Below are 11,173 nucleotides of genomic sequence, written 5' to 3'. Positions count from 1 at the left end.
AGGTGTTGTCTGACTCGTTGAGTTCCTCCAGCAGTTGTGTATGGATTGAAAAGGCGCTGTTGGGATGGTGAGAAGGCGGACTCACCTGTCTCCCTTACCCTGTGCACCTTTTACACACTTGCGCATGGCTGAGGTTTAGTTAGATGCCCACCTACCCCGCGATGTTGGCCGCGCACCGCGCATACACTTCCACTGTTTAAATGCTTCTGTTACGTTGGCAGTGTTTAGCGGAAGCAGCGATGAATGAACTTGGAGCAGTTCGCCTGTCAGTGTCACTTTAAACAGGCGGGACTGGCTCGGTGAGGTGGGACCGACCAATCGGTTGCCGGCAGCCCGGTGCTTAAAGGCTGCTCGCCATCAACTGCCCCGAGAGCTCGCTGCTGCTTGTCGCACCGTGCGGCGGAAGCGAGGGGTCGAACGGCTGTGTTTCATGGCTTCAAACGGCGTGATGGACCACGGGGAGAGAGGCGGAGAGCAGCAGCCGAAGCCGGCCAAGAACATGCGAGTGAAGTACACGAAGGTGTGTGTGAGAACAGGTCGCTGCAGGGTTGATGGGTTTGGGGAGCGGCGTGGCTGGGGGTCCGATCCAGAGTACGGGGCAGATCCTCCGTGGTCCGAACCCACTCTAATTGTATGATAGCGTGGCATCACGTTAATCTGGATCAGCGTAGGGAGCACGGGCAGAGGTTTAGGCTGATCCGGATTCAGAGTGAACAGTAACAGGGGTCAGATTTGGAGGGCGCTGCCTTATCTCTGGTTATAGGATCAACCGAAAAGAACTGAACCGCGGTGGAAAGATACATAGAGCAGGTAGGGTCGCTAGTGCGGGGTCGGGGTTACCACTAATGGGGGGGGGGGGGGCGGCAGATAAGATGCGAACAGACGCGATCCGCTTCAGATTGAGTGGGAACCGATACCCGCGGATGTGAGGAGGTGCACGGTGACCCGGAGTCAGGGCGAACGCTTCTAGGAGCGGGCAGGGAACGGTCATGGACAGGTTCACCTTGATCCAAGGTCAGCGCAAACCGTTATAGACACCAAGCGGGATCTTGGATCTGGACTGGGCAGGGATAACAGGGTCAGAGGAGAACTGGCAGACCCGTTCTGTTCGGTTCCCCGTGAGGAGCTGTAGGAACTGATGCCAATGCGTTTGGAGAGTTTCGACTCGATGCGCCGGTGTCGCGAACAGCGAGTGCAGATTTAGGCAACTTCATTCGAGTTTATCGTCATGCGCACAAGTACGGTGAGACACAGGTGTGATGAAAATGAACCTTTAGCAGCATCGCGGGCACCTGCATTCAGGCAATACGCACAATATACATGATGCCTAAATCGTACGAGATAGAAAGAAATAATTTTTGCACTAAAGTATTGTTTCACACGATCAGAGACAGATGAATAGTGATCAGTGCAAGAGGTGGCCTGCGGTGTTGCATTGCTGGGATAGGGTCAGTTCAAGAACCCAACGGTTGTCGAAAAGTAGCTCAGAGTAAATTTAGCAAAGAGCAGATATGTCACGGTATATTACTCCGAGATCCATTTTCTTGCGGGCTTTCGCAGTAAATGCAGAATCGGTGAAAAACTGCACACAACAAGACGGACCAACAACGAAAGTCCAAAAGCCGTTCCCGAACCTGGCGGTTTGGGGCTTCAGGCTTCCGTACCTCCTGCCCGACCGTAGCAACGAGAAGAGGGCATGGCTTGGATGGTGGAGGCGTTTGGTAGATGCTGCTTTCACGCAATATCTCTAGTAGATGCTGTCCGTGGTGGGGAGGGCTGTTCCTATGGTAATTTATGATCCGTGTCCAAAATTGTCTGTAGCCCATTACGCTCATGTGCATTGGAATCGCGCACAATGATGCAACCTGTTAGTCTACTGTCTGTGGTTCATTACTAGGAGCTTGTTAAGAGTACTTGATGACTTGTCCAGATTCAGCGCAAATAGTATTGTGATGGCACAATAGATCTGGAAAGTTCCTGTGATCACTGGGAACTGAATAGGAACTCGGCTTACCTTCCTTAGAAAGAATGTGGTTGCGGTGGAGAGGACACTGGCTTGGACCTCCCTAGGATGAAATGTTTCAAGTATGACGAAATATTGGACACAATGGGCTTCTACTGCTTGGATCTGATAGAGAGATACAGAATTGTGAAAGGCATTGAAAAGATAGATAGTAAAAAAAAAATTCTACAGAGCAGAGTTGTATAACATTAGTAGACATAAAACATGGGAGCAGAATTAGGCCGCCCAGCCCTTTGAGGGGAATTGAGGGTTATGGGGAAAAGGCACGTAGATGGAGATGAAACCATGGCCAGATCAGCCATGATCTTATTGAATGACGGAGCAGGTTTGATGGGCCGGATGGCCTACTCCTGCTCCTATTTCTTATGTTCTCATGGAGTCTGTTCCACTATTCTATCATGGCTGAGTTATAATCCCTCTCTACCACATTCTCCTGCCTTCTCCCTGTAACCTTTGATGCCCTGACTAACCAAGAACCTAGCAACCTCCACTTTAAATATACTCAATGACTTGGCCTCCTCTGTCGCCTGTGGCAACAAATTCCTCAGATTCACCACCCTCTGACTAAAGAAGTTCCTCCTCGTTTCTGTTCTGAATGGACGTCCCTCTATTCCAAGGTTGTGCCCTCTGGTCCTAGACTCACCCACTATAGGAAACATCCTTTCCACACCCACGCTGTCTAGGCCTTTCAATATTCGATGGGTTTCAATGAGATCCCCTTTCATTCTTCTAAACACAAGTGAGTACAGTCCCAGGGATATTAAACATTAACTCCTTCATTTCTGGAATCATGCTCATGAACCTCCTCTAGATCATCTCCAATGCCAGCATATTTTTTCTTAGATAAGGGGCCCAAACTGTTCACAGTACGCCAAGTGCAGTCAGACCACTGTCTTATAAAGCCTCAGCATCACGTCCTTGTTCTTGTATTCTAATTCATTTGAGCTGGATGCTAACACTGTATTTGCCTTCCTTACCATTGACTCAACCTTCAAGGTAACCTTAAGGGAATCCTGCACAAGGACTCCCAAGGTGTTCTGCAATCTGATTTTCAAATTTTCTCCTTGTTTAGAAAATAGTCTATCCCTTTATTCCTTCTACCAAAGAGTATGACCATACACTTCCTTACACTATTATTCCATCTGCCACTTCATTGTCCATTTTCCCAATCTGACCAAGTGCTTATTTAGACTCCCTGCATCCTCAACACTACCTGGCCCTCTGCCTATCTTTGTATCCTATGCAAACTTGGTCACATAGCCATCAATTCTGACATCCAACTCCCCTTAAGGAAACCACATTGACTTTGTGCCTCCAAGTACCTTGAAACCCCTTCCGTAATAATGGGACTCTAACATCTTCCCAACCACTAAAGGCAGGCTAACTGGCCTATAATTTCCTTTCTTCTGACTCTCTCCCTTCTTAAAGAGTGGAGTGCTATTTGCAATTTTCCAGTAATTCCAAAACCATTCCAGAATCTAGTATTTCTTGAACGATCCTTACTAATGCCTCCACAATCTCTTCCAGAACTCTGGAATGTAGTACTTCTGGTCCAAATGATTTACCTACCTTCAGACCTTTCAGCTTCCCAAACACGTTCTCCTTAGCAGTAATAACTACACTCATTTCTCCCTCCAACACTCTCGAATTTCTGGCATACTGTTAGTGTCTTTCACAGTGAAAGCTGACACAAAATACACATTAAGTTTGCCTGCTGTTTCTTTGTCCTCCATTGCTACCTCTCCAGCATTATTCTCCAATGGCCCAATATCCACTCTCCCCTCTCATTTACTCTTTATACAGTACATCTTAAAAAAAACTTTTGGTATTTTTGTCTAGCTTGCCTTCATATTTCACCTTTTCTCTCCTTGTGGGTTTTTAGTTGCTTTTTGTTGGTTTGTAAAAGCTTCCCAATCCTTTAATTTCCCACTAATTTTTACTATGTTATGTGCCCTGTCTTCTGCTTTTATGCTGTCTTTGACTTACCTTGTCACTCATGGTTGTCTCAACTCCCTTTAGAATGTGTCTTCATCTCTGGGATATTTCAATCCTGTGCCATCTGAGTTGCCCCCAGAAGTTCATGCATTACTGTTCTGCTGTCATCCCTGATAGTGCCCCCTTCAAACCAACTTTGGCCAGTTCCTCTCTCAAGCCTCTGTAATTCCCTTTACTCTACTGTAGTACTGATACATCTGACTTTACCTTCTCCCTCTCAAACTGCAGGGTGAATTCTATCATATTATAGTCACTGCCTCTCAAGGATTCTTTTACCTTAAGCTCTCTAATCAAATCTGTTTCATTACACAAGACACAATCCAGAATTGTGTTTTTCCCCTAGTGGGCTCAGCCAGAAGCTGCTCTAAAAGCCATCTCGTAGGCATTCTTCAAATTCTCTCTTGGCATCCAGCACCAACCTGATTTTTCCAATCTACCTGTATATTGAAATCCCTGTTGACTATCGTAACATTGGCTTTATTAAATGCCTTTTCTTTTTCCCATTGAAATTTGTATCCCACATCCTGGCTACTGTTCGAGGTTATGTACATTACTCCCAACAGGGTCTGTTTACACTTGCAGTTTCTTAACTCTATCCACAGGGATTCTACATCTTCCGATCCTGTACCACCTTGTTCTAAGGATTTGATTTAATTTTTTGCCCCCAGAGCCACTCCATCCCCTACGCCTACATTCCTGTCCTTTGGATGCAATGTGTGTCTTTGAATGTTAAGCTCCCAACTGTGATTTTTCTTTCAGCTAGGACACAGTGATACCCACAACGCAATCCCTGCCAAACTCCTAACTGCATTACAAGATCATCTGACTTGTTCTGTATACTGAGTGCATTCAAATATAACACCTCTATTCATCACCTTTTTCGATTTTGCCCCCATGTTACATTTCAGCTCATCCCACTGACTGCAGTTTTGCCCTATGATCTGCCTACCCATCCTCACAGTCTCACTACACGCTGCCTCAACTTGTATACCAAACTGCCCCATCCTCAGCCTCATCATTCCAGTCCCTATTCCCCTGCCAACTTAGTTTAAACCCTCCCCAGTCACTTGAGCAAACCTGCCTCCAATGATATTGGTTCCCCCCCCCCCCCCACCATGTTCAGGTGTAAGCTGTCCTTTTTGTACAAGTCATAACTTACCCAGAAGAGATCCTAATGATCCAGAAATCTAAATCCTGACCCCTGCACCTCTTTCTCTGCCACTACTTCATCTGTACCATCATCCTGTTCTTGCCTTCACTAGCACGTGGCGCTGGGAGATATTACTACTTCTGAGGTCCTCTTCATCAACCTGCTCCCTATACTCACTGCACAGGACCTCTTCTCCCCTTTCTATCTGTGTTAGTGGTACCATTGTGCACCGTGACCTCTGGCAGCTCAGCCTGCCTCTTGACAATCTTCTGCAGCTGCCCTGAGACATCCTGGACCCCAGCGCCTGAGAGGTGACACAACATCCGGTCTTCTCTTTCGTGGACACGGAATCTCCTGGCCGTTCCCCTAACTACTGAGTCTCATATCACTACAGCTCTGCCTGACTCACCCTTCCCTGCTAAGCCTCAGAGCCACTGGCTTGGCCGCTGCTGCTGTGCCTTGAGAGGTCACATACCACCCCCCTCTTGGAGCAAGAATTTTTTCTCCAAGTGGTGTTGGAATCAGAACACACTATCTCAGGTTTGCTGAAACTCTCACAGCAAGGGGAAGAAAGTTATTGGTTAGGTGCTGGTTAATTGGATTAGTATAGATAGGTGTGTGACGGTAGGGTGAAGGACCTGTCTCTGTGCTGTGTGATTCATTGTGAGACAGGAGTCAAACAGCCTCACATTAATACAGAACCAGTGAAAGCTCTCAGAGCAACTGGAAAACAAACATGGCCATACTGATTGTGGGATAGATTCTGCGTGTACAATTAAAGGACCAGATTAGAACAAATTGGGGCATTTTCATTTCTGAATCACATCTGAAGAAAATTGATGGGAACAGTTCCTGATACAACGTGAGAGGCAAGAGAGGAGATCAGGGCAGTTGCGCTATGGTAGGACTCACTGTGACAGTGGCTGGGTGTGATGGAACACATTTGAGCCAGTTTACTGTGACTGGATTCTACACAAGCACTGACTGGAACTAACCAGAATTGAACAAATCCATGTTTTGAGAGCTTGGGTTTGGAATGGAGCACTGTGGTCTGGATTCAGTATGAACTCTGAAAATAATTATAATAACTACCACTTGTCCTGAAGAAGGGTCTTGGCCCGAAACGTCGACTGCTTATAATTTCCATAGGTGCTGCCTGACCTCCAGCATTTTGTGTGTGTTACTCTGGAATTCCAGCATCTACAGGATCTTTTGTGTTTAGAATAACCAACTCACAGACTATCTTCTACCTGCCCCGTCAGACATCTCCTTCCCAATCTAGGTGAGTCTGTTGGTTTTGTCTGTGACTTCAGAACCAACAGAATCAGAATGGAAGCAAGATCTGATCTGAATATATTTATTGTGATCCACATTATGCAAGTGAGCTGTGATAGAAACGTACTTGGATAGATTCAAGGCAAGGGGGCTGATGCAAGTACATTAGGAGAGATATGGAGTTAAAGGAAGGGTTCCCAACCTGGGATCCACATTCCCCTCAGTTAATGGTAAGGTCCATAGTATAAAAAAGGTTGGAAACCCCTAATTTAAAGGAACTATTGAGAAGTGGGAAGGTGTAACATGATCCAGGCTCACTGTAGACAGTAAAAGAACAGACAAATTTGTTCTGATCCAGATTCAGTAATAAGCAGGACTAAGAGTACATGGGGACAGATGTGGCAGAATGTCTGATGTGGATTTAGTGGGGATGGTTAGGAACTGCTGAGAACAGGTTTGGACAGAATCACTGTGACTGAAGACAAAATACACTGCAGATGCTAGAATCTAGAACAAGAACACAACACTGGAAGAGCTCAGTGGGTCAGACAAAATATGTAAGGACTTATGCAGGGGCCTTGATCCCAAACATCGACATATCTTCTGCCTCCTTTTCTGACGATTGAGTTCTTTACAGACAGGTAAAGGAGGAGATCAGAGTCTTGGACAGGTTCTCATTGATCTTGTTCAGTGTAAGCAGTAGCAGGAACAGATGAAAACTGGACAGATCCATTATGTTCCTAACTCTCCATGAGCAGTAATAGAGGCATTTGGACAGGATTACATTCCAAAGTTTATATTCTATCTCCTACCCAAGATCCACAAACTGGACTGTCCTGATAGGCCTATTGTCTCTCTTTGCTCCTGTCTCACAGAACTCATGTCCTTGTATCCCAATTCCATTCTATCCCCCTTGGTTCAGTCCCTTGCTCACCTACGTCCGTGACACTTTCTCCTCAGTAACTTTCAATTCCCCGGCCCTGGCCACCTCATTTTCACCATAGGTTTTTCAGTCACTGTACACTTCTATCCCCCATCTTGAGGCTCTCTGTTTCTTTCTTGACAAAAGAACCAACACAATCCCCTCCATGCCACTCTCCTCCATCTCGCAGAACTGTTCGTCACCCTCAAAAATGTTTTCTTTCAGCTCCTCCCACTTCCTCCAACCCAAGAGGTAGCCATGGGCACCTGCATGGCCCCAGTGTTGAGCCCCCATGGCCTGCCTCTTCATTAGCAATGTCGAACAGTTCATGTTCGAAGCCTTCCCAGTAATACTCAGCAACTTTTCCTCCGCTACATTGACGATTGCATTGGTGCTGCTTCATGCACCTATGCTGAGCTCGTCAATTTCATCAACTTTGCCTCCAAAGACCACCTTGCCCTCAAATCTACCTGGCCCATTTCCTCCAACACCTCCCTCCCTTTCTTGATGCCTCTGTCTCCTTCTCTGGAGACAAACCGTCAGCTGACATCTTTTATAAACATACTGATTCCCACGATTATCTTGATTACCTCTTCTGTAAAAATGCTATTCCCCTTTCTCACTTCCTTCATTTTTGCCGTATGTTCCCAGGTTGAGGCTTTCCATTCCAGAACCTCAGAGATACCCACCTTCTCAAAAAAAACAGGGTTTCCCACCTTCCACAATCGAAGCTGCCCTCACCTGCATCTCCTCCATTTCCTGAACATCTGCGCTCACTCCATCTTCCTGCCGCCTTAACAGAGATAGAGTCCCTCTTGTCCTTACCTACCACCCTATCAGTCTCCACATCCAACACATCATCCTCCACTGGTTCCGCCATCTCCAAAGGAATCCCACCACTAAGACATACCTTTACCTCCCAACTTTCTTCAGAGATTGCTCCCTCCACGATTCCCTTGTCCACTCATCCTTCCCCACTAATTTCCCTGCAGGCACTTATGTCTGGAAGTGACCCAAGTGCTACACCTGCCCAAACATCTCCGAACCTCACCTCATCTCCATTCAGGGCCCCTAGCAGTCCTTCCAGGTGAGGCAGCACTTCACCTGCAAATCTGCTGGGGTCGTCTATTGTGTCTGGTGCTTCTCTACATTGGTGAGACCCGTCGTCAACTGGGGGACCCCTTCATCGTGCACCTCTGCTCCATTCGCCAAAAGTGGAACCTACTAGTGGACAAACATTTTAATTCTGATTCCCGTTCCAACATGTCAGGCCATGGCCTGTGCTAAGATGGGGCCACCCTCAGGGTGGAAGAGCATCACCTTGTATTCTGACTGTGTAACCTCCAACCTGATGGCATGAGTTTTGATTTCTCCTTCCAGTTAAAAAAAATACCCCTTCCTTCTTCCTGTAATCCTCATTTTGACCTTTTTACCTCTTCTCACTTGCCTAGCACATCCCCCTAGATCCCCTCCTCTTTCCCTGATGATCCACTCTCATCTCCTATGAGATCCTTCTTTTCCAGCCCTTGACCTTCCCCACCCACCTGGCTTCACCAGTCACCTTCTAACTAGCCCTCTTTGCCTCACCTAGTATCTTCCCCCTTCCTTCAGTCCCGAAGGAGGATCTCAACATGAAACGTCAACTGTTTATTCATTTCCACAGATGCTGCCTGACCTGCTGAGTTCCTCAGTAGAGAATCAAATAGATTTACTGCAATGTGTTCTCAGTATAACCCGTAACATACAGGGGTTGACTTTCTCACTGCCTGTTACGCCACTGGTGTTTGGGGCAGTAGTGAAGATTCTTCATCTCTGGTGGCGTTCAGGGCTTCCTTCGTCATGTCCGGAGCTTCCTGGTGCTTTTTAATATTGTCAGAGATGCAAGTCCTGAGTGGAGAATCAGCAATACCTCCACACTCAGATGTGGAAGGATTCTTCATTGCTGTTTCTATAACAGTTTTGTTTTACCAGTCAGGGTTGTTAGCTGTGAACTGAACCCCCGAACCTGGAGGGCCGGAGGACCACTCCTAGTCTGGCCTCTGCCCTTTGACCTGTTTGGCATGGGTGACCCTACCAAGAGCCAAAGCATAAAGCCCTAACATAGTTCTCTGGGTCATTGAGGCACGCAAGTCTCCAAACCACGACAATGTTGTGGACCCCTTGGAGGATACAGAGATCCCTACAGATTTATTGTGATCTAGGTTCAGTCCTGACCTGTACTGCTGTCTGTGTGGAGGTTGTGCACTCTTGTAATGTGTGGGGTTTCCTCTGGCTGCTCCAGTTTCCTGCAACAGCCAAAGCATGGAAATTGTAAGGGTAACTGGCTATCGTAAATTGCCCCTAGTGTGCAGGTGAGTGGTAGAATCTGGGGAGAGTTCCTGAAAATGTGAGGAGAATAAAAGATGGGGTTAGTTTTGAATCAGTGTAATTGTGTGATTGATGTGTAGCACAGACTCGAAGGGCTGAAGGGCCTGTTCCCCTGCTGTGTCTATCTGTGGCGCTAAGACTCTGAACTCAACGGGAGTAGGAACAGATCTGATTGATTTTATTGTGATCTCCATTCAATGTGATTTGGAAAAGAAGCAAATGGAAAGTAAGGAGAAGGTGCCTGAGAAACTGAAAGGTCTGAAGGTAGATGAGTCACCTGGACCAGATGGTCACCCCAGGGTTCTGAAAGAGGTGGCTGAAGGGATTGTGGAGGCATTAGTAATGATCGTTCAATAATCATTGGTTCTGGAGGACTGGGAATTTGCAAGTATCAGTCCACTCTTCAAGAAGGGAGGGAGGCAGAAGAAAGGAAACTATAGGCCAGTTACTTTGACCTAAGAGGTTGGAAAGATGTTGGAGTCAATTATTAAGGATGTGGTTTCATGGTACTTGGAGGCACATGAGGCTGCTTAACATGATAAGAGTACAGGAAGGATACCAGCATGGATAGAACAACACACAAAATGCTGGAGGAACTCAGCAGGCCAGGCAGCATCTATGGAAAAAATACAGTCGATGTTTCATAACCCTCTGAGAGAAGAAGTTCCTCCATCTCAGCCTTAAGTGGGATATCCTTATCCTGCTTCCCCCATGACTGATCTTCACAGTCTGGTATGTTTCAATAAATGGAATAAAAAGAGATGTGGCCAGATCTGAAGGTTTAGTATGGATGGCAAAAGAAACAACACCTGGGAGAGACGTGCCATGATCTGTATTCTCTGAGTTTTATTAGAAGTAGGACCTCCAGCTGAAATAACCACCACATGTTTTTGCACAAATTTATTTGATCCAATGCTTGTAAGTAACTAGTTATAATTATTAAGCAATATGAGGTACTTAAGAATAGTTAATATCTAACTCATGGTATAAAATGGGCGAAGAGGCTACCTTCTGTGCAATTGTAACCATTACTCAAAGAGCAGATACTGACGAAAATGTGCTGGGAATTGGATGGGTCCTGGTATTGCTGTACACTGATACAAAGCCAAGTGGGAATATGAGAGGAGGATAAAAAGAGGCTTCAGTAGCACGGACGTACAAAGAGGATGTGGTCAACAAACATGGCAGATGGTGTACATGGGAGGTTATCCTCTTGTGGCAAAACACTGAGCTGAGTATTTTTTCTAAATGGTGAGAGATTCAGATCTGTTCAAAGAAACTGTGTTCCCTTGCATATTGGGTCATGAGGGAGTGCATGTGGAGTATCATGCACAATTTTAAAGGGATGATGGAATAGGGCAGGTAATGTGGCACTGAGGTAGATCAGTCATGTTTCTGTTAACTGGTAAAGCAGCTCTGATGATCCAGATGGCCTACTCCT

At 46.3% G+C, this 11,173-nt stretch overlaps 1 protein-coding gene across 1 annotated transcript in view; it reads left to right on the top strand.

The window, feature by feature from the left end:
• Window positions 1-312: 312 nt before the first annotated feature.
• The window catches only part of aldh1a3 (aldehyde dehydrogenase 1 family, member A3), a 110,712-nt gene continuing 99,851 nt past the window's right edge, over window positions 313-11,173 (top strand). The window contains exon 1 of the mRNA XM_073032825.1: window positions 313-520. Within this exon, the coding sequence (XP_072888926.1) occupies window positions 431-520 (90 nt within the window). The 5' untranslated portion in view covers window positions 313-430. The remainder of the gene's footprint in view (window positions 521-11,173) is intronic.

Source organism: Hemitrygon akajei, chromosome 30 (assembly GCF_048418815.1).
Source record: "Hemitrygon akajei chromosome 30, sHemAka1.3, whole genome shotgun sequence".
Lineage (NCBI taxonomy): Eukaryota > Metazoa > Chordata > Chondrichthyes > Myliobatiformes > Dasyatidae > Hemitrygon > Hemitrygon akajei.
Note: the sequence above shows the minus strand (reverse complement) of the source record. Positions and strands in the feature narration are given on the sequence as shown.